Genomic DNA, 23,653 nt, shown 5'->3' with positions numbered 1-23,653 from the left:
CTAACTTGCATATGTGAGGACCCCACTGCAGCTTGGAATCAACTGTTATACCAAGAAAAACTGTCGAATCCACAAGCTCCAGTGTCTCTCCACTTACAGTAATATTAGTGTCAACTTGTCTAACATTAGGTGTGGTAAATTTTATACATTTTGTTTTTTTGTTATTTAATAACAGATTATTAACACTAAACCAATGTACCACGCGCGAGATAGCATCATTCACATCGTCATAATCTTCCAAATGTCGTTTAATTTTAAGCAATAATGATGTATCATCAGCGAATAATACGACCTCGTGACGGGTTTCAATAGATACCGCATTATTCAACATTTGTTTCAATTCGATTTCACCAAATTTTGAGGTAAGCATGGGTGGCGTGGGACGTGTCAAGTGTGATTGCACATTTTAATGATAAACTTATAATGCATCAAACCATAGTAGTGAGGGTTATCACTCAACTAATTTAAAGCAAAAAAGCTCATCACTAGTCTTTTAAAATTGATTAATATTAAAGGAATTGAAACGACAGTTATAAAGGAAATATTGGTTTAATGAGATTTTAAATTATTTCAAAACAGTGGGTAATAATTTAGAATGACCAATATAATTACTTATTTGGAGATTAATTAAAATAAAATATGTGTCTTGGTCCCTTTGTGAAAGCATTGTAAGATCGCAAAGGCTTTATCGGCTGCGTCTTGGCCGGTCTTATTCTTGCACTGTTCTAGTACGCTTTGGGCTTCAGATTTATTAACACCAGAAGGAAGTTTTGCTAGCGCAACAACCATGTTCAATGTACCATCTGAGTTCAAGATTGCGGATTTCTTGAAAAAGCAAAGCACGAATTTCTTAAAAGCTTTATCTTTGGAGTACTTTCCAATCTTCGCTGCATTTATCACTTCGGTGCTCACGCCAGTTTCTACACCACATTCTGCAGTGTACCAGTTAGCTTTTTCTCTTTCATCTTCATTAAGGTGGACGTTCTGTGAATATGATAAAATAATTATCATTTGTATTGTGTTAGGAACATTGCCCTGTACATAATCTAATTTGTTTTATACTATTAGGAAACTTGAAAAGTTTGTAATCGAGACCTAATCAATACTAGTACTACTATTAGTTAGCAATAAACCGAGAGATACAAATGAAAATAAAGTTTATCAATGAACTAGTGTCAAAAAACTCCGAACATGTTTACGACCTACGCGAGAGTAATGTTACTAGCCTAACAACAGAATCAGGTAAATAGCACCAGTTAAATTTAATCGGCAGAAATATATAGTGTTCGCGATTCTTTCATAGCGAGAAAAAGTTAAACAGTAGTACAATTTTAAAAAAGTGGAGAGAAATCACTCTTATTATGTATTGATTACAAGATAAATGAAGAGTTAGGGGTTGAGCATAGTAGAGTACAGTACAGTATGTTTGTAGACTAAAATAAAAACACAAATTGAAAACATTAAATAAAAAAAGGATAATGGGTAAAAGCGATTTTCTCCAGACAACCATCAGGTGGACAAAATTCGGTACATATCGGTTGAAAAAATATAATATTTATAAATATGAACTTTATAATGACAATATTGCCACATTACACATCAATGGTTGACCAAATTAGGTTTAGCCCATTTTAAAGTGTATGGATGTATAAAAATACACGATATTTAGGTACCAGGAGGGTTCACTGAAAGAAACCTAATGAATCGGGTACGTATTTGCGATAGTCTATTGAAACGTAATGGAATAGAATCTTTTTTTTACCAACGCCGGTGATGAAAAGCTACTAACCTATAATCTATACTAATATTATAAAGAGGAAAGATTTGTTTGTTTGTTTGTATTGAATAGGCTCTGAAACTACTAAACCGATTTGAAAAATTCTTTCAGTTTGGAAGCTAAACTATTCTCGAGAGGCATAGCCTTCTTTTTTAAAAAAAAAATTGGGATCTTTACTAAAGCTCCAATAAGGTGCCAAGCCCAAGGTGTAAAAAATTTACTAAAATATTCTTGACATGGCGTGCCCTGCAAAAACTATTGATGATAGAATAAAATAATGTACCTACTACCTACGACTTTGTAGAACACATTATTAATTACAAAAAGTGTCCCGACAGCATATATGTAACTATTATACTTATAGTTAAGCCGCAATAAGTGTTCTTTTATTTAAGAAACTAAAACCACGTCAAATATCGTTGAAATTTTTGTTAAAGACCCGAGCGGAGCCGGAGCGGGACGCTATTACAAAATAAAATAAAAATAATTATGGTCAAATGCTTGTAAAATTCCACAGACTATTGCGGAACCTGGATTAATTCGCAAGTGATGCAATGTGTGTGATGGGATAGATAGAGCATCGTTCATTGTAAGCTTTGACCGCCGAGCAAATCATCGTCTCGAAACTCCACTGCCGGCGCCAAATGAGAGCCTCAACTAAAAAGTGGAGAGAAAGGGTGTGGTTTTTTAACACGGCAATACCAGACTACACGTATTTTTAGCCTCCGGATAATATTAAGAGAGTTTCGTTGGGAATTCTAGAAGTTGTGAAGTCTGTATAGGCCTGACTTTGCACCCGATTTTCATCTATGCATCCGTTCAAAATTTTTAAGCTGGGTTAACATCAAAAAATATCTGTCAAAACTAATTCTCAGTTTTTATAGTACTCTAAAATTTTCTAGAACAATAGCTAGGTATATGTCACTGGGGGTCGGGACCGGGGTCTTATCCGTGACCTGGCCCCCTAAGAGCTAGGGGTCCCACCCGTTTTGTGCGGGGAGAGACCCAGACGTGGGGTGGCGTGCTTTGCACGCTCACCCGCAGTAGGAAGCCAGGTGATGGTAGACCGGGTGATGGTAGACCGCGTTCCCCCGACCGCTCTGGGGGAAGGTGTAACGCGGCGCCATCAAGGCGGGCTCTCGGCCCGCTGAACGAGGGAACCGGTGGTCGTGGTGGCCGCCGGTCCGGCGTCCGTGGGACGGTGGGATGGATGTAATGTGCTCTGCGTCAACCCTGTCCCGCCGTCTCAATAGCCCCGACTGGGCTCCGGCCCGGTCCGAGTTAGGGCGCCGGTTGTGAGCGGCAGGAGTTTTTAGTGAGGTTCAACTCCCACATCCCACATACCCCACCTGCCGCGCGGGTGGGGATCCGCCGAATTTCTCCTGTGGAAAAAAAAAAAAAAGTGTATGTCACTACCTACATATCGACGCTTGAAAGGCAAACGTGACTAAGCGAAAATGCGTGAACTTTACAGTAGACTAATTTAAAGTTGAAATACCTGAAAAAAAATCTATTTTAATGAATCTAGCTGTAGGATTGAAATGATTTTAATAGACCTACAAATATATTTTTTTTGCGCATCGAATATGGTTATTGCCTAACATTTATGTACAAAGCAGTTATTGTCGCTTATGTAATATCAAAAAGGTATTATTACTGGTTATTATTTGTTACTGGTGGTAGGGCCTCTTGTCAGTCCGCACGGGTAGGTACCACCACCCTGCCTATTTCTGCCGTGAAGCAGTAATGCGTTTCGATTCGAAGGGTGGGGCAGCCGTTGTAACTATACTTGAGACCTTAGAAAGGTGGGTGGCGCATTTACGTCATAGATATCTATGGGCTCCAGTAACCACTTAACACCAGGTGGGCTGTGAGCTCGTCCACCCAAATAAACAATGAAAAAAAAAACCAAGTTCGACCATTCGATTACATAAAATTCACAAACAAAACTAATATAATTTAAAATCGCTTATAAGTAACACAAGCGAAACATCGACAGCTTTGCAAATAAACTGGTAGTTTCATTATAACTGTCCTCGTCGAACGTTCTAGTTGCATAATTTACTATTCATCCCGAATTGAATATCCACTTCATAACTTGAGCTAATTTTAATTTTAATTACGACAAATTTTAATTCATTGATTGATAAATCCCACGGAATAGATGTATTCCGTGATAAATCCGCACTGAATGTGTAACCTGTAACAGTATAGCAATTCTGCTTACGGCTAGTTAATACTATTGAGACAACCAACTCATACCTCGAAATGGGTGGTATTCATTGGGTCATGTATATGGGCTCTAATAGCAATATAACATATAAGATACAATACTGTTTTTGTTGTTGTTTTGAATCAATATTAGTCCCAAAGTAAAAAATAAGGAGACAATATTTATATTATTTATTATATATACACAGCTTATTTATTTATTATAAATAAAATCAACATCTTATTTACAATAAATTTAAATTTATAATCAATAATTAAGATGTTGATCTTCAAATAAATATCGAAGGTATATAATTTTCAACGAAAGTTTTATGATTACGGAAAGCGACATTTTAATTATTCGTCAAGGAATAAATTCTTTGATTTGACTATCTCTCGCTAATAAGTGTTAACGACAAGCTATTTTAGTTAAATTGTCTAAGAAACGACAAAACAAATACACTCACATCGGCTCCGCAGTTGAAGACGGCGAACGCCAGACATATCAGGACAACTGACTTCATACTGTAAAGAATACTATTTAGTACATAATCGAATGTTTTTTCTTTTCTTACCTAAGCTGATAGCCTAGTAGGTAAGCTCACGGGGCTCACCGGACGACGTTGCTAAGACGAACCCTAGCAGGAGCCGTGCTTCGCAGAATCTACCACCGGATCGGAAACGCGACCCACTAAGAAGATCCGGCGAGAAACTCAGTGGGCTGTGTCTGAGGGTTAATTTACTCGTCGAGCCCTTCGTCGCAAGCGTCGGGTTCGACGAGAACGGTGACGACGAGATCGGGAGGATCCGAAATGACGTATTTGGGGCGACGTCGACTGATTTCCATTATTTCCGCAGGATCGGGAATGTAGTTACCGGCGGCCACGATGAGAGGGTTCTCGTGTCGTGTCGCTTTGTCGAAGTGGCGCATCGACGCCGACGTCGTCATGGAGGTCGACGTTCCTGACGAACTACGGGGCTCCGACGGCTATCCTGCAATAACGGGATTGAATAACTTTGAAAATCGAATGCAAGATGACAACTCGCTTTTATAGTCCAACACAAAGGAAATCTGATTTGGGAGCCGCTTTTTTTTTGCAAGGATTCAATCTATACGTATTTTAGTGACGGCTACCTTTGTCGATCAGACAATGAGTCTCGTGTATTTTTATAAAAACTAGAGGTCCCGCAGTAGTCGAAATTCGACTATAATCAATTGGAATTGTAAGTTTGTACACTATTATGATTGTATTTTATACTTCTATAATCACAAATTTCGCTAAGACTACACTATGAAAAATCTTAACAAAGACAGACAATATTTAATCTATACTCAATTTGACAACAGACGTCAATGACAAAAGTTTGACAATAAATAGTATGCATGCGTGTGTGCGTCAAATACATGGTATGTAGTGCGTGTAATGTTTTCTTTATTGATTTAATGTATATTTTATGCATTATTTTAAAAAAAATTAGCATTGTGCACTTCTTCTCTATATTCTCTATAAGTGTGGAAATTTTCATACTGCTCCGTTCGCGCAATTTTCGTAAAAAGGGATACCAAATTTTTGCTTCACGTATTAATATATAGATTGATTAATAAATTCTCGTGGTTCCGTACCTACCTTAGGGTAATAAGTGAATATTTTAAACCAAATACTCAAGTTTACGATAATGTTTTAATTGTGTAATTAAACCGGAAAATTATTGTATGGTATTTTCATTGTCTTTAATTTTTCGATTTTCCAGTTTAACTAGATTTAACCGTTAAGCGTAAAGAGTACACTAATGATTGCGGAGGGATGTCAAATTTTAATTGTTTATTTTCGTATATTTTAGTTTTTTACGATCGTTCACCAATGAGTACCTAAATGTAATGATTCACTATAGGAAATAAATCGGGTCTCCAGTTGATCGCTTTCATTCATGTTGTAATGTGTATGAACTCCTCAATTAACAATTTAAGTAAAATAGCTTGTCGTTAACACTTATAAGCGAGAGATAGTCAAATCAAATATTTTATTCCTTGACCAATAATTAGAATGTCGCTTTCCGTAATCATAAAACTTTCGTTGAAAATTATATACGTTCGATATTTATTTGAAGATCAACATCTTAATTATTAATTATTAATTTAAATTTATGATAAATAAGATGTTGATTTTATTTATAATAAATAAATAAGCTGTGTGTATTATAGGTATACCTATAATACTCTCTCCTTATTTTTTACTTTGGGACTAATATTGATTCAAAACTACAAAAAAACAGTATTGTATCTTATATGTTATATTGCTATTAGAGCCCATAGACATGACACAGTGAATACCACCACCCATTTTGAGATATGAGTTGGTTGTATCAATAGTATTAACTTCCCCGAATCCTGATCATGCAGGAGCCAGTCACCTTCGACGCCCTAGACACGTCCTTACGGATCCATCAGATCCAATAACCTTTGCATTAGACGCCTTCAGCTCTAATACTAGGAACAGGATTAGGGACTCCGGTAACCGTACTCGTCGAACTCGACAAAGAGGCGATTCCGATCCGGTAGTAGATTCATTCGCGAAGCAATTGCTCTTGAGTTGTTAGGTCTCCTTCGGAGGCGCTCGAGCAGTTGTTAGCAAATCCCACCCCTCCTGGCTGAGCCTTTGCTCGGCCACCTGTCCTGGTGAAACTGGAAAGGCCTTCGAGCCACCAGTAATCTTTCAATGATTTATCAATCAATGAATTAAAATTTGACAATCTGATTTATCAATCAATGAATTAAAATTTGTCATAACTAAAATTAGATTTAGCTCAAGTTATGAAGTGGATATTCAATTCGGGATGAATAGTAAAATATGCAACTAGAACGTTCGACAAGGACAGTTATAATGCAACTACCAATTTATTTGCAAAGCTGTCGATGTTTCGCTTGTGTTACTTATAAGCGATTTTAAATTATATTAGTTTTGTTTGTGAATTTTATGTAATCGAATGGTTGAACTTGGTTTTTTTTTCATTGTTTATTTGGGTGGACGAGCTCACAGCCCACCTGGTGTTAAGTGGTTACTGGAGCCCATAGACATCTATAACGTAAATGCGCCACCCACCTTGAGATATAAGTTCTAAGATCTCAAGTATAGTTACAACGGCTGCCCCATCCTTCGAACCGAAACGCATTACTGCTTCACGGCAGAAATAGGCAGGATGGTGGTACCTACCCGTGCGGACTCACAAGAGGTCCTACCACCAGTAACAAATAATAACCAGTAATAATACCTGTTTGTTGTTACATAGATATTATTTAGTAAAAAAAAAACACTAGATACTAATACTGCTACCACCTTAATATTGCCATATATGGTGCACAAGGTCAAAGAATCTCACATGATACTAATCCGCTCAAATGTCTCCTCCATTGTTGTTTGTCCTTAAGGACTTTAAATAAAAAACAATTCTACTATTAGAATTGTACATATTTTATTTAAAGTCACTTAAATGTCTTCGAGACAGGTATAATTGCGTTTTCTTCTTTTTTTGTTTTTAGTTTCGTTAATTTTAAAAGAATAACAAAAAAATTCTAAAATTGGAATCCCGAGTAAAAACGAAAATAAATTTTTTTGATAAAAAAAAAAAAATTTCAAGTCTATCGCCGAACCACCGCTGCACGGTGTCCGCACCACAACGCTGAACCACCGCCGCACCACCGCCATTTGGCGGAAAATTCCGCCGCACGCTTCGAAAGAAATCTCCCAGCACCGCCGCACCACAGCCGAAGCATAGCCGAACGTTTCGAATTTTTTACGTTTACATTTAATAAACACTGGAGTTAAAAAACGTTTACATTCACACACATATGTATGTATATGAGAATGATATGTCACTGCTGTAGTGCAGCGGTTTTTTTTTTTTTTTTTTTTTTTTTTTGTTTTTTTTTTTTTTTTTTTTGTTTTTTTTTTTTTTTTTTTTTTTTTTTTTTTCTTATGATTGAAAGTTTACTGGTGGCCCGAAGGCCTTTCCAGTTTCACCAGGACAGGTGGGCGAGCAAAGGCTCAGCCAAGAGGGGTGGGATTTGCTAACAACTGCCCGAGCGCCTCCGAAGGAGACCTAACAACTCAAGAGCAATTGTTTCGCGAATGAATCTACTACCGGATCGGAATCGCGACCCGCTGAGAAGATCCGGCGAGAAACTTAGCGGGCTGATGCATGGGTTAGGTTGCACGTCGACCTCTTTGTCGAGTTCGACGAGTACGGTTACGGGAGTCCCTAAGCCTGCCCCTAGTATTAGAGCTGAAGGCATCTAATGCAAAGGTTATTGGATCTGATGGATCCGTAAGGACGTGTCTAGGGCGTCGACGGTGACTGGCTCCTGCATGATCAGGATTCGGGGAGTAGTCAGCGGCGGCAACGATAAGGCGATTATCATGACGCATAGCCTTATCGAAGTATCGTTCCGACGCTGACTTCATGTATTTCCGAATTGATTCGAGGCCCAGGTCGTCGTGTAGGTCAACGTTCCTCACGAACCACGGAGCCCCGACAGCTAACCTGCAAAAGCGGGATTGTAGGGATTGGAGGGTGTCTATGTGTGTGCGGGCCGCGTGAGCGAACACCACACTCGCGTAAGTCATGACGGGCCTTATGCAAGTTTTGTAAAGTGTCACCTTGTTCCGAAGGGACATTTTACTCCGCTTACAGATCATGGGGTAGAGTCTACCGAGAATAAACGCGGCACGGTCACGGACTGATTTTGTATGCGGGCGGAATGTCATCGATGCATCCAGGGTAACGCCCAGGTACTTGACCTTCCTGGCCCAGGGTATGGGTTGTCTAAAGAGAGTAATCGGGGGTGTGAGATTCCTCCTCCTAATCCGGGAGGAAATCCGTGTGGAGCTTCCCCTCTGAAATAGCACCGCAGTACTTTTCGATGGGTTGATGTCTATGCGCCATTTTCGGAACCACTGTCCTAGGGCTAGGGCTGCGCTCTGAAGCTTCTTCGCGATTAGGGACTTATTTCTACTAGAATAGTAAACAGTCGTGTCGTCGGCGAATAAAGCTAAATGGGTCGGCGGCGACCGGGGAATATCGTTGACGAATAAGCTAAATAGGAGGGGTGAGAGGACAGAGCCTTGCGGGACTCCAGCTGTGAGAGGTCGTGGGGAGGAGCGGGTTCCCTCGACTCGATATCGAAAAGAGCGGTTCGACAAGAAGTCCCGTATGATGAGCACGAGACTATCCGGCACGCCCATGTTGAATAGTTTGAAAATCAAACCATTGTGCCAGACTTTGTCGAACGCTTTTGCGACGTCGAAGAAGAGAGCTCCTGTGTATAACGGTTTTGGTCGATTAAGCCCCACAAGAATGTGCTCCGTGAGGCGGTGCACCTGTTGAACGCATGAGTGATTTGTACGGAATCCGAATTGTTCATCGATGAGAATGCCCTTGGATGAGACGAAGTCTCTGAGGCGTTTGTAGAGCAGACGCTCATACAGTTTGCCTAGAGACATGAGGAGGCTAATCGGGCGGTAGCTCGTCGGATGATTTTTTGGTTTACCGGGTTTATGTATGCCGATAACGTCCGCTTCTTTCCACACCGCGGGAAAGATACAGTTCGCCATAGCGGCATTGAAAATAGATGCCAACATCACGATGAGTTGGACGGGTAGAAGTTTAATAACGCGGTTGGATATACCGTCGGAACCGGGAGCCTTGCGAGGACGTAGGTCTTTGATCAAGTCTTTAACTTCCATCGGGGTGACGGGTGGTAACGCATCCGGTGCGGCGGTAGTGCAGCGAACCCACTCTTATTAAACAGTCGCGGCTATGGTGCGGCGGTGCTTCGACGGTGATTCGGCTAAATTCTGTTTTTACTCGGGATAGAAATAGAAATTTGACATTTAAAAAATTGAATTTTAAGTTAAAAACCTACATATGTAGGTAGTTACATATACCTAGCTATTGTTCTAGAAAATTTTAGAGTACTATAAAAAACTGAGTTTTGACAGATATTTTTTGATGTTAACCCAGCTTAAGAATTTTGAACGGATGCATAGATGAAAATCGGGTGCAAAGTCACGGCTATATAAACTTAACAACTTCTAGACTTCCGAACGAAAGTCTCTTAATATTATCCGGAGGCTAAAGATATGTGTAGTCTGGCATTATTGTGTTAAAAAACCACACCCTTTCTCTCCACTTCTTACTTGAGGCTCTCATTTGGCGCCGGCAGTGGAGTTTCGAGACGATGATTTGCTCGGCGGTCAAAGCTTACAATGAACGATGCTCTATCTATCCCATCACACACATTGCATCACTTGCGAATTAATCCAGGCTCTGCAATAGTCTGTGGAATTTGACAGGCCTTTGACCATAATTATTTTTATTTTATTTTGTACTAGCGTCCCGCTCCGGCTCCGCTCGGGTCTTTAACAAATATTTCAACGATATTTGACGGGGTTTTAGTTTCTTAAATAAAAGAACACTTATTGCGGCATAACTATAAGTATAATAGTTAGATATATGCTGTCGCGAAACTTTTTGTAATTAATAATGTGTTCTACAAATTCGGAGGTAGTACATTATTTTATTCTATCATGAATAGTTTTCGCAGGGCACGCCATGTAAAGAATATTTTAGTTCATTTTTTTACACCTTGGGTTACATTATAAATTATTGGAGTTTTAGTAAAGATCCCTATTTTTTAAAAAAAAAGAAGCCAATGCCGCTCGCGAATGATTTAGCTTCCAAACAGTGAAAGAATTTTTCAAATCGGTTCAGTAGTTTCGGAGCCTATTCAATACAAACAAACAAACAAACAAATCTTTCCTCTTTATAATATTAGTATAGATTATAGGTTACTCGCTTTTCATCACCGGTGTTGGTAAAAAAAAAAATTCTATTCCATTACGTTTCAATAGACTATCGCAAATACGTACCCGATTCATTAGGCTTCTTTCAGTGAACCCTCCTGGTACCTAAATATCGTGCATTTTTATACATTCATTCACTTTAAAATGGGTTAAACCTTATTTGTGGTCAACCATTGATGTGTAATGTGGCAATATTATCATTATAAAGTTCATATTTATAAATATTATATTTTTTCAACCGATATTTACCGAATTTTGTCTACCTGATGGTTGTCTGGAGGAAATCGCTTTTAGCCATTATCCTTTTTTTTTTTAATGTTTTTAATTTGTGTTTATTTTAGTGTACAAACATACTGTACTGTACTCTACTATGCTCAACCCCTAACTCTTCATTTATCTCGTAATCAATACATAATAAGAGTGATGTCTCTCCACTTTTTTTTAAATTTTACTACTGTTTAACTTTTTTCTCACTATGAAAGAATCGCGGACACTATATATTTCTGCCGATTAAATTTAACTGGTGCTATTTACCTGATTCTGTTGTTAGGCTAGTAATATTAGTCTCGCGTAGGTGGTAAACATGTTCGGAGTTTTTTGACACTAGTTCATTGTTAACTTTATTTTCATTTGTATCTCTCGGTTTATTGCTAACTAATAGTAGTACTAGTATTGACTAGGTCTCGATTACAAACTTTTCAAGTTTCCTAATAGTATAAAACAAATTAGATTATGTACAGAGCAATGTTTCTAACACAATACAAATGATAATTATTTTATCATATTCACAGAACGTCCACCTTGCTGAAACTCAAAAAGAAAAAGCTAAGCAGTACACCTCAGAATGTGTTAGAGAATCTGGCGTGAGCACCGAAGCGATAAATGCAGCGAAGATTGGAAAGTACTCCAAAGATAAAGCTTTTAAGAACTTCGTGCTTTGCTTTTTCAAAAAATCCGCAATCTTCAACTCAGATGGTACATTGAACATGGATGTTGCGCTAGCAAAACTTCCTCCTGGTGTTAATAAATCTGAAGCCCAAAGCGTATTAAAACAGTGCAAGAATAAGACCGGCCAAGGCGCAGCCGATAAAGCCTTCGAGATCTTCCGATGTTACTACAAAGGGACCAAGACACATATTTTATTTTAATTAATCTCGAAATAAGAAACTATATTGGTCATTCTAAATTACTACACACTGTTTTGAAATAATTTAAAATGTCATTAAAGTAATATTTCCTTTATAACTGTCGTTTCAATTCCTTTAATATTAATCAATTTTAAAAGACTAGTGGTGAGCTTTTTTGCTTTGAATTAGTTGATTTTAATCACAGCTAACCCCCATTACTATAGTTTTATTCATTATAAGTTTGTCCTTGAGATATCCAATCACACTTGACACGTCCCCCGCCACCCATGCTTACCTCAAAATTTGGTAAAATCGAATTGAAACAAATGTTGAATAATGCGGTATCTATTGGGGGCTATCTGTGAATTTAATAGAGTATGTCTATTGCTAAGCAGTACTTGACTGAATAAGTTATTTCCAAATCATAATCATTTGTTAGTAGAACAAAAAAAATATACTTATATATGACAAAATCCTATCTGACCCAGGCGAAGGGGCAACGCAAAGCCGTCGTCGCTCGAAGTATGTCTTGTCGAATCCCCCGGATCCACTCTCGGTGCTCTTAGGCTCCTCAAACACCGCTCACTGGGTTTCTCGCTGGATTTTCTCAATAAATAGTTATTGAAGTCGGCGTGGTCTAAAGGATAAGACGTCCGGTGCATTCGTATCTAGCGATGCAACGGCTTTTGAATCCCGCCGATGCGGCGGGTACCAATTTTTCTAATGAAATACGTACTTAACAAATATGTTCACGATTGATTTCCACGTAAATAATTAAAAATTAATTTATAAAAAAATGCTCATTTGACTACCATTATTCTTGAATTTTATCCTCCCGGGTAAAAAAACATATATATTATATAACTATGTATAATTAGGTAGGCAGCGGCTTGGCTCTGCCTCTGGCATTGCTGAAGTCCATGGGCGACGGTAACCACTCACCATCAGGTAGGCCGTGTGCTCGCCTACAAGGGCAATAAAATTATTTCATACGAAATGGAAAAAAATCATTACATATAATTATAAGTATATAGGGCCAATTTCCATATATAATTGGATTCATTTTTTACCTGATTACGGTATGACGTACGGATGACGGTAACCACTCACCATCAGGTGATTATTGGTTATTACTGTTGGTAGGACCTCTTGTGAGTCCGCGCGAGTAGGTACCGCCGCCTTGCCTATTTCTGCCGTGAAGCAGTGATGTGTTTCGGTCTGAAGGGTAGGGTAGCCGTTGTAACTATACTGAAATCTTAGAACTTATATCTCAAGGTAAGTGGCGCATTTACGTTGTAGATGTCTTTGGGCTCCAGTAACCACTTAACACCAGGTGGGCTGTGAGCTCGTCCACCCTCCTAAGCAATGAAAAAATATAATAAAAAAAAGGTGGGCCGTATGCTAGTCTACAAGGGTATTGTTATGTTATTTTTTATTAAAGTCACATAAACTGTAATTCAGTGTTTATGTCGACCCAATTGTGCCTTGCACTATATATTTGGTTCGAAAGGTTCGACAATTGCTATAACGGTACAACTGTGTTTTAAAGCGAATGGGATTCACGCGCTGATGACTATGAGCTCTGGTATAAGTAAAGTTGGGCTATGAAGTCGTGAGTAGATTCAATTCAGAAAGTAAAACAACATCGATTCTTGCGTGATACTTGAACACTTATGTATTGAGGAGTTCATACACATTACAACATGAATGAAAGCGATCAACTGGAGACCCGATTTATTTCCTATAGTGAATCATTACATTTAGGTACTCATTGGTGAACGATCGTAAAAAAATAAAATATACGAAAATAAACAATTAAAATTTGACATCCCTCCGCAATCATTAGTGTACTCTTTACGCTTAACGGTTAAATCTAGTTAAACTGGAAAATCGAAAAATTAAAGACAATGAAAATACCATACAATAATTTTCCGGTTTAATTACACAATTACAACATTATCGTAAACTTGAGTATTTGGTTTAAAATAATATAAATGGTAACTACTCGCGCGGACTCACAAGAGGTCCTACCACCAGTAATAACCAATAATCACCTGATGGTGAGTGGTTACCGTCATCCGTACGTTATACCGTAATCAGGTAAATAATGAATCCAATTATATATGGAAGCTGGCCCTATATAATTATATGTAACGATTTTTTTCGATTTCGTATGAAAAAAAATTTCTGCCCTTGTAGGCGAGCACACGGCCTACCTGATTGTGAGTGGTTACCGTCGCCCATGGACTTCAGCAATGCCAAAGACAGAGCCAAGCCGCTGCCTACCTAATTATACATAGTTATCTAATATATAATTTTTTTTACCCGGGAGATTAAAATTCAAGAATAATGGTAGTCAAATGAGTATCTTTTTTACAAATTAATTTTTAATTATTTACGTGGAAGTCAATCGTGAACATTTGTTAAGTACGTATTTCATCAGAAAACATGGTACGCGCCGGCGGGATTTGAACACCCTTGCATCGCTAAATACGAATGCACCGGACGTCTTATCCTTTAGGCCACGACGACTTCAATAGCTATTTATCTTATTTAAATGATTATCATTTGGAAATAATTTATTCTGTCAAGGGCTGCTTAGCAATAAACATACTCTATTTAAATCACAGATAGCGCCCAATAGATACCGCATTATTCAACATTTGTTTCAATTCGAGTTCACCAAATTTTGAGGTAAGCATGGGTGGCGTGGGACGTGTCAAGTGGGATTGGATATTTCAAAGATAAACTTATAATGCATCAAACCATAGTGATGGGGGTTAGCTGTGATTAAAATCAACTAATTCAAAGCAAAAAAGCTCACCACTAGTCTTTTAAAATTGATTAATATTAAAGGAATTGAAACGACAGTTATAAAGGAAATATTACTTTAATGACATTTTAAATTATTTCAAAACAGTGTGTAGTAATTTAGAATGACCAATATAGTTTCTTATTTCGAGATTAATTAAAATAAAATATGTGTCTTGGTCCCTTTGTAGTAGCATTGGAAGATCTCGAAGGCTTTATCGGCTGCGTCTTGCCCGGTCTTATCCTTGCACTGTTCTAGTACGCTTTGGGCTTCAGATTTATTAACACCAGGAGGAAGTTTTGCTAGCGCAACATCCATGTTCAATGTACCATCTGAGTTCAAGATTGCGGATTTGTTGAAAAAGCAAAGCACGAATTTCTTAAAAGCTTTATCTTCGGAGTACTGTCCAGTCTTCGCTGCATTTATCACTTCGGTGCTCACGCCAGATTCTTTAACACATTCTGAGGTGTACTGCTTAGCTTTTTCTTTTTGAGTTTCAGTAAGGTGGACGTTCTGTGAATATGATAAAATAATTATCATTTGTATTGTGTTAGAAACAATGCCCTGTCCATAATCTAATTTATTTTATACTATTAGGAAACTTGGAAAGTTTGTAATCGAGACCTAATCAATACTAGTACTACTACTATTCGTTAGCAATAAACCGAGAGATACAAATGAAAATAAAGTTTATCAATGAACTAGTGTCAAAAAACTCCGAACTTGTTTATGACCTACGCAAGACTAATATTACTAGCCTAACAACAGAGTCAGGTAAATAGCACCAGTTAAATTTAATCGGCAGAAATATATAGTGTCCGCGATTCTTTCATAGTGAGAAAAAAATTAAACAGTAGTACAATTTTAAAAAAAGTGGAGGGACATCACTCTGTTTATGTATTGATTACAAGATAAATGAAGAGTTAGGGGTTGAACATAGTAGAGTACAATACAGTATATTTGTACACTAAAATAAGCTCAAATTAAAAACACTAAATAAAAAAAGGATAATGGCTAACAACGATCTTCTCCAGACAACCATCAGGTAGACAAAATTCGGTACATATCGGTTAAAAAAATATAATATTTATAAATATGAACTTTATATGATAATATTGCCACATTACACATCAATGGTTGACCACAAATCAGGTTTAACCCATTTTAAAGTGTATGGATGTATAAAAATGCACGATATTTAGGTACCAGGAGGGTTCACTGAAAGAAGCCTAATGAATCGGGTACGTATTTGCGATTTTTTTTTTTTTTTTTTGTCAGGAGGAAATCGCCGGACTTCCGCCCTTCACTGGGGATGGAGGGCGGGGCATGTCGGAGTCGAACCGACTAAAACCTCCTGTCTCTCAACAACCAACGTCCAAACCTCGCATGAGACAAAACTCATGAAAAGGCAAGGGGGGGAAAGTGAAGCGTTTAGTGCGGAGCACATCTCTCCCATCACCCTCCCCCTCGGGACGCCGGACTGGCGGTCGTCGGCGCCACGACCACCAGCCCTCTCGGTCGGCAGGCTATCCGAAGCCCGCCTAGATGGCACCGGTTAGAATGGTCTATCCTACGGAATACCCCGCTGGGTCAGAACCAGCGTGGGTTGAGGATAGCCGGCCTTCCATCACCCGGATGCTCATGCATAAAACGCGTGCAGAGCAGCTTGCACGTCGTCTTCTTAGGCCCCCTTCGCCGGTCCCCAGGCCGACATGTGAGGGAGACCCGAAACACTTAGAGGGCCAGGGCTTGGGCGAGATCCGCCTCCCTGGCCCCCGCTCGACGGCGGCGGGCCTGTGCGTCTCTCACGCGCCCCGCCGCCTCCTTCTGCGAGATGGTGCACTCGCAGAAGTCGAGCATCGCCTTCCACGACTCGTCGTCACCGAGCATCGATGCCACAACACTCGGCAACGACAAGTCGTTTCCTATTTTTGCGACGAGGACACGGCGCCACCCCTCCCATGCGGGGCAGGCGACGAGCGTGTGCTCCGCCGTGTCCAAGTCGCAACCACAATGGTGGCACTCTGCCGTCGGCTCGGCTCCGATCCGGTGCAGGAACTCACCGAAGCAACCATGCCCAGTGAGCACCTGCGTGAGCCGGAAAGTGAGGCGTCCTCTGTCACGATTCACCCAGTTCACAAGAACCGGGCGAATCGCCTCGACGGTCCTACGACCAGCCGAAGGATCGGCCAGCCGTCTGGACCATGACTCCAGCACGGACCGCCGAGATTGGGCCCTCCGCGCTCTGACCACACTGGGGCTGGGACGTGCCATGTCCCGGGCACGAAGGTCAGCCCGCCACTGATAGTCAGCGGCGAGCGCCTCCGCCTCCAGGACCCAAGGCGGCGTCCCAGCCAGTACACACGCCGCCTCGAAGGAGATGGTGCGATAGCCACGGATGACCCTGACCGCGATGGTGCGTTGCGGCCGTTGCAGCAGCTTCGCTACCCCCACGGCCAGGGACTGGCCCCACACGGGCGCCCCGTATAGGGCCATTGATCGCACCACCCCCGTATAGAGACGGCGCGTCACCTGGTCAGGCCCCCCCACGTTGGGCAGAAGCCGGCTTAACGCGCCGGCCACCCCCAACAAACGAGGGACCAGGTTCTGAAAGTGAGCACGGAAGGTCCAACGACTGTCCAGAATGAGGCCGAGGTACTTCAACTGCACCCCGACCTCGATACGGACGCCTCCAACCATGATATGGGCATCGACAGGTGGCACTCTCCGGGGCCTGTGGAACCACATGGCCTCGGATTTACTGAGCGCCACGTCGAGGCCCAGTCTCCTGATTTTGCCGACGACATGCGCCACCCCAGCGGTGGCAAGACGAGCAGACTCAGCAAAACTCCCCCCCGGGCCACGACCAGCGTGTCGTCTGCGTAACAGATTACGCTTAGGCCCGGGAGGAGGGCACCCCTCAGTACCCAGTCATACCCGATATTCCACAAAAGGGGGCCAAGCACCGACCCCTGTGGAACACCGCGCACGACCGGGAACCTGTGTACGATCCCACCGTGTCCGGTACACGTGACCGATCTGTCCTCCAAGTAGGAACCCACCAGTCGGCGAAGGTAGAGAGGCACTCCGTGTCTTTCCAGTGCCCCCCCTATCACGGACCAGGGCAGGGTGTTAAACGCATTGGCGATGTCGAGCGACACCGCCAAGGCCACCCCACCCCTGGAGACGGCTTCTTCCGAGAGAGCCCGTACGCGAAGGATCGCGTCCACCGTTGAGCGGCCCTCTCGAAAGCCATACTGCTCCGCCGACAGATCGGGTCCCACCCCGACCAGATGCTGAATGATGCGGGCCGCCAGAATGCGTTCCAGCAGCTTGCCCACCTCATCCAGCAACACGATGGGACACGTATTTGCGATAGTCTATTGAAACGTAATGGAATAGAATCTTTTTTTTATCAACACCGGTGATGAAAAGCGAGTAACCTATAATCTATTATCTATTAATATTATAAAGAGGAAAGATTTGTTTGTTTGTTTGTATTGAATAGGCTCCGAAACTACTGAACCAATTTAAAAAATTCTTTCACTGTTTGGAAGTTAAGCTATACGCGAGTGGCATTGGCTTCTTTTTTGAAAAAAAATAGGGATCTTTACTAAAACTCCAATAATGTAATCCAAGGTGTAAAAAAATTAACTAAAATATTCTTTACATGGCGTGCCCTACGAAAACTATTGATGATAGAATAAAATAATGTACTACCTCCGAATTTGTAGAACACATTATTAATAACAAAAAGTGTCGCGACAGCATATATCTAACTATTATACTTATAGTTATGACGCTATAAGTGTTCTTTTATTTAAGAAACTAAAACAACGTCAAATATCGTTGAAATATTTGTTAAAGACCCGAGCGGAGCCGGAGCGGGACGCTAGTACAAAATAAAAAAAAAATTGTTATGGTCAAAGGCCCGACAAATTCCACAGACTATTGCGGAACCTGGATTAATTCGCAAAAAAGTGATGCAATGTGTGTGATGGGATGGATAGAGCATCGTTCATTGTAAGCTTTGACCGCCGAGCAAAATCATCGTCTCGAAACTCCACTGCCGGCGCCAAATGAGAGCCTCAAGTAAGAAGTGGAGAGAAAGGGTGTGGTTTTTTAACACGGCAATACCAGACTACACATATCTTTAGCCTCCGGATAATATTAAGAGAGTTTCGTTGGGAAGTCTAGAAGTTGTTAAGTTTATATAGCCGTGACTTTGCACCCGATTTTCATCTATGCATCCGTTCAAAATTCTTAAGCTGGGTTAACATCCAAAAATATCTGTCAAAACTAAATTTTTTATAGTACTCTAAAATTTTCTAGAACAATAGCTAGGTATATGTCACTACCTACATATGTAGATTTTTAACTTAAAATTCAATTTTTTAAATGTCAAATTTCTATTTCTATTCCAATTTTAGTTTTTTTTTGTTATTCTTTTAAAATTAACGAAACTATAAACAAAAAAAGAAGAAAACGCAATTATACCTGACTCGAAGACATTTAAGCGACTTTAAATAAAATATGTACAATTCTAATAGTAGAATTTTTTTTATTTAAAGTCCCTAAGGACAAACAACAATGGAGGAGACATTTGAGCGGATTAGTATCATGTGAGATTCTTTGACCTTGTGCACCATATATGGCAATATTAAGGTGGTAGCAGTATTAGTATCTAGTGTTTTTTGTTTACTAAATAATATCTATGTAACAACAAAAAGGTATTATTACTGGTTATTATTTGTTACTGGTGGTAGGACCTCTTGTGAGTCCGCACGGGTAAGTACCACCACCCTGCCTATTTCTGCCGTAAAGCAGTAATGCGTTTCGGTTCGAAGGATGGGGCAGCCGTTGTAACTATACTTGAGATCTAGGAACTTATATCTCAAGGTGGGTGGCGCATTTACGTTATAGATGTCTATGGGCTCCAGTAACCACTTAACACCAGGTGGGCTGTGAGCTCGTCCATCCAAATGAACAATGAAAAAAAAAACCAAGTTCAACCATTCGAATACATAAAATTCACAAACAAAACTAATATAATTTAAAATCGCTTATAAGTAACACAAGCGAAACATCGACAGCTTTGCAAATAAACTGGTAGTTTCATTATAACTGTCCTTGTCGAACGTTCTAGTCGCATAATTTACTATTCATCCCGAATTGAATATCCACTTCATAACTTGAGCTAAATCTAATTTTAGTTACGACAAATTTTAATTCATTGATTGATAAATCCGCACTGAATGTGTAACTTGTAACAGTATAGCAATACTGCTTATGACTTGTTAATACTATTGATACAACCAACTCATATCTCAAAATGGGTGGTGGTACTCACTGTGTCATGTCTATGGGCTCTAATAGCAATATAACATATAAGATACAATACTGTTTTTTTGTTGTTTTGAATCAATATTAGTCCCAAAGTAAGGAGACAATATTTACATATAGGTAAATATATACATCTTATTTATAATAAATTTTCAAATAAATATCGAACGTATATAATTTCCAACGAAAGTTTTATGATCACGGAAAGCGACATTTTAATTATTGGTCAAGGAATAAAATATTTGATTTGACTATCTCTCGCATATAAGCGTTCACGACAAGCTATTTTACTTAAATTGTCTAAGAAACGACAAAACAAATACACTCACATCGGCTCCGCAGTTGAAGACGGCGAACGCCAGACATATCAGGACAACTGACTTCATACTGTAAAGAATACTATTTAGTAATCGAATGCAAGATGACAACTCGCTTTTATAGTCCAACACGAAGGAAATCTGGTTTGGGAGCCGCTTTTTTTTTTGCAAGGATTCAATCTATTCTGTTAACGGCTACTTTTGTCGATCGGGCAATGAGTCTCGTGTATTTTTATAAAAATTGATTAATAAATTCTCGTGGTTCCCTACTTACCTCAGGGAAATAAGTGATTATTTTAAACGAAATTCTCAAGTTTTCGATAATGTTCTAATTGTGTAATTAAACCGGAAAATTATTGTATGGTATTTTCATTGTCTTTAATTTTTCAATTTTCCAGTTTAATTAGATTAAACCGTTAAGCGTAAAGAGTACACTAATGATTGCGGAGGGATGTCAAATTTTAATTGTTTATTTTCGTATATTTTATTTTTTTACGATCGTTCACCAATGAGTACCTACCTAAATGTAATGATTCACTATAGGAAATAAATCGGGTCTCCAGTTGATCGCTTTCATTCATGTTGTAATGTGTATGAACTCCTCAATACATAAGTGTTCAAGTATCACGCAAGAATCGATGTTGTTTTACTTTCTGAATTGAATCTACTCACGACTTCATAGGCCAACTTATACCAGAGCCCATAGTCATCACCGTGTGACTTCAATTCGCCTTAAGACTCAATTGTACTGTTATAGCAATTGTCGAAACTTTCGAACCAAATAAATACTGCAAGGCACAATTCAATTGGGTCAAACCCAATTGGGTTGACATAAACACTGGACTACAGTTTATGTGTCTTTAATAAATAAAAAAACCCTTGTAGACTAACATACGGCCCACCTGATGGTGTGTGGTTACCGTTGCTCATGGACGTCAGCAATGCCAAGGGCAGACCCAATCTGCTGCCTACTTTTATGCCTGCCTGCCTACTTTTATTGTAATCTGATGATAATCATCGATATCTATACATTTAGAATATTTTTATGTACAAAATTTTCTCTTTTGCTTTATTGACACATTTTTAAGGGTGAAGAAATGAACTCTTTCTAAAAAAAAATTGATAATGCTCCTTAATAGCTGCTGAACAAAAAGAAAAAAATCTCTTGAGAAGCCAGTACAGAAAAAGGTACTAAACTGTTTTGCCTTTTGATATATGGATGTATTAAATTGATTCTGTTGTTCGACGAACTATATACTATACGTCTCTGTGTGTATCTGTATATAACTATATACAGCTATATATAACTATATACAGATACAGACGATACAGACTAAGACATGCAGGTCATATTGACGAATACTTATTATGCTGCACGGTGATCGCTATTGCAGATTCTAGCGATTAAAAAAATCCCATGTTTATATCCAACATGATTGGAATAAGAATATTTGACTTAATCGCATTTGTGCTGGCATTGCTGAATTTAAAAAAATAGATGGTGAATCTGTTTAAATAAAATTATTTTTGCTTGTATATGCACCGCTTGTGAGCGACTGAATTGAGACGACTTTTAAAAATGTTAATAATAGACCAAATAAAGGTTTTAAGTAAAGAAAATAATAGCATTGACAAAACCTGTCCCTTTGTTTTATTTTGTTTTGCATAATAATAATGTCTGACCTATCAGCTATTAGTATAGATATACCTTACATATACCTACTTTATATTTAGCGGTAGACAGCGGCTTGACTCTGCCCCTAGCATTGCTGAAGTCCATGGGTGACGGTAACCACTCGCCATCAAGTGGGCCGTATGCTCGTCTGCCTACAAGGGCAATAAAAAAACAAAATACCACTCTTTCAAGACCAACAAAAAATATTTTACGTCTTCATTTTCTTTCCTCAAAATTTCTTGTAGGTATCATAAAATTCCATGTAGGTAATTTCTGGAAAGGCACAGAGACAGTCTTACAGCCCTGACATATACATTACTAGTAATTTAATGTTACATTACTATTACTAGTGTGTGGAAAACTATGCTCAATAGGCGGATAAAAAGTAACCTTTATTCTTTTGCAGGTTTCAAAGTATTTCCACGCCGTGTTACGTCAAAATCAATTCAATGGCTCGGGCGTGAAAAAACAATAAACATAGCTGTACTCGTATTCATAATATTGATGTGGATTATATTATACCTGAAGTTAATTCTTCTGCCAATCTTGGGATGTCAGATCGGAGTCTCGGCTTAATTGAAAAAACAGCTATTAAACTCTTCAGCGCAGAAAACGGAATTGAATGACTCTACGGCTACTAAATCTACGGCTCCTATTAAGGAAGTCAGGCAATCTCTCGGCGTATCTAAGCTAATGAATATTCTCCAAAACGAATGTATCGAATTTGATTGCGATATTAAAATTAGATTTGCAGTTGCTTAAATATAATTTTGCCTTCAAGAATAGTGAATTATACTTAATAGAAGATATACTTTTAGAAGTATTGTCTTCATGTCGATATATTTTATCCAAAAAGAGAATAATTCAATTCAGTAAACATTTCACATATAGGTAGATTTATTTCTTTTAATATTTGATAAGACACACAGACAATGTAAATACAGACACGAACAAAATGTTATTTTTATCGTTCAGATGTTTTTCGAAGAACACTCGCTCCGATGTTCTTTGTCAGTTGTCTTTTTGCATTCTCCTCAAATAACCTTCTTCATAAATATTACGATAGCCGTTTTCAACAAAAACAGTGAATTTTGTATTATTTATTTTACACTGTTATTAACTAATCTATTATTATTGAATCCTGTTTATTGTAAATCCGCACGGGTAGGTACCACCACCTATTTCTACCGTAAAGCAGCAATGCGCTTCGATTTGAAGGGTGGGGTAACCGTTGTAACTATACTGAGACCTTAGAACTTGTATCTCAAGGTGGGTGGCGCATTTACGTTGTAGATGTCTAGGGGCTCCAGTGACCACGCTCCAGTACCTAATTAACACCAGGTGGGCTGTGAGCTCTTCCACCAATCTAAGCAATAAATAAATAAAAAATATCCGAACGTGTAGCAATACGAGTCAGTAATAAATATATAAAGACTCTGGTAAATAATATTTTCAATAAAGATACTGACTCCGAACTATGTATAATCGACCTTGGATTCCGTGGTACAGTCAGGACTACTGCGGATTTCCT

At 39.2% G+C, this 23,653-nt stretch overlaps 3 protein-coding genes across 7 annotated transcripts; 1 reads left to right on the top strand and 2 right to left on the bottom strand.

Moving 5' to 3' along the window:
• Positions 1-530: 530 nt before the first annotated feature.
• Positions 531-23,430, bottom strand: LOC101735895 (uncharacterized). Of its 5 annotated transcripts, none has more exons than XM_062668595.1 (3): positions 5,617-5,640; positions 4,456-4,513; positions 531-984 (listed from the first exon to the last, which is right to left on the bottom strand). In XM_062668595.1, exons 2-3 carry the CDS (start codon positions 4,510-4,512, stop codon positions 628-630), a joined length of 414 nt encoding a protein of 137 aa, XP_062524579.1. In that variant the 5' UTR covers position 4,513; positions 5,617-5,640; the 3' UTR covers positions 531-627. The 5 variants fall into 5 exon arrangements, 3 of the variants coding, with proteins under 3 accessions (XP_062524579.1, XP_062524580.1, XP_012551170.1); XM_062668596.1 differs by lacking the exon at positions 5,617-5,640 and adding an exon at positions 4,865-4,884; XM_012695716.3 differs by lacking the exon at positions 5,617-5,640 and adding an exon at positions 3,127-3,159.
• On the top strand, positions 11,613-12,090 carry LOC101737701 (odorant binding protein). Its single transcript, NM_001166150.2, has one exon. It carries the CDS (start codon positions 11,613-11,615, stop codon positions 11,994-11,996), a length of 384 nt encoding a protein of 127 aa, NP_001159622.2. The 3' UTR covers positions 11,997-12,090.
• LOC100134928 (antennal binding protein) lies at positions 14,850-20,506 on the bottom strand (the record flags this gene model as incomplete). Its single annotated transcript, NM_001113273.1, is given in 2 exon segments — positions 14,850-15,300; positions 20,460-20,506. Coding segments are annotated over 2 exon segments (404 nt in total), but the record flags the coding sequence as incomplete, so codon positions are not given.
• Positions 23,431-23,653: the final 223 nt, after the last annotated feature.

Source organism: Bombyx mori, chromosome 5 (genome assembly GCF_030269925.1).
Source record: "Bombyx mori chromosome 5, ASM3026992v2".
Classification (NCBI taxonomy): domain Eukaryota; kingdom Metazoa; phylum Arthropoda; class Insecta; order Lepidoptera; family Bombycidae; genus Bombyx; species Bombyx mori.
Note: the sequence above shows the minus strand (reverse complement) of the source record. Positions and strands in the feature narration are given on the sequence as shown.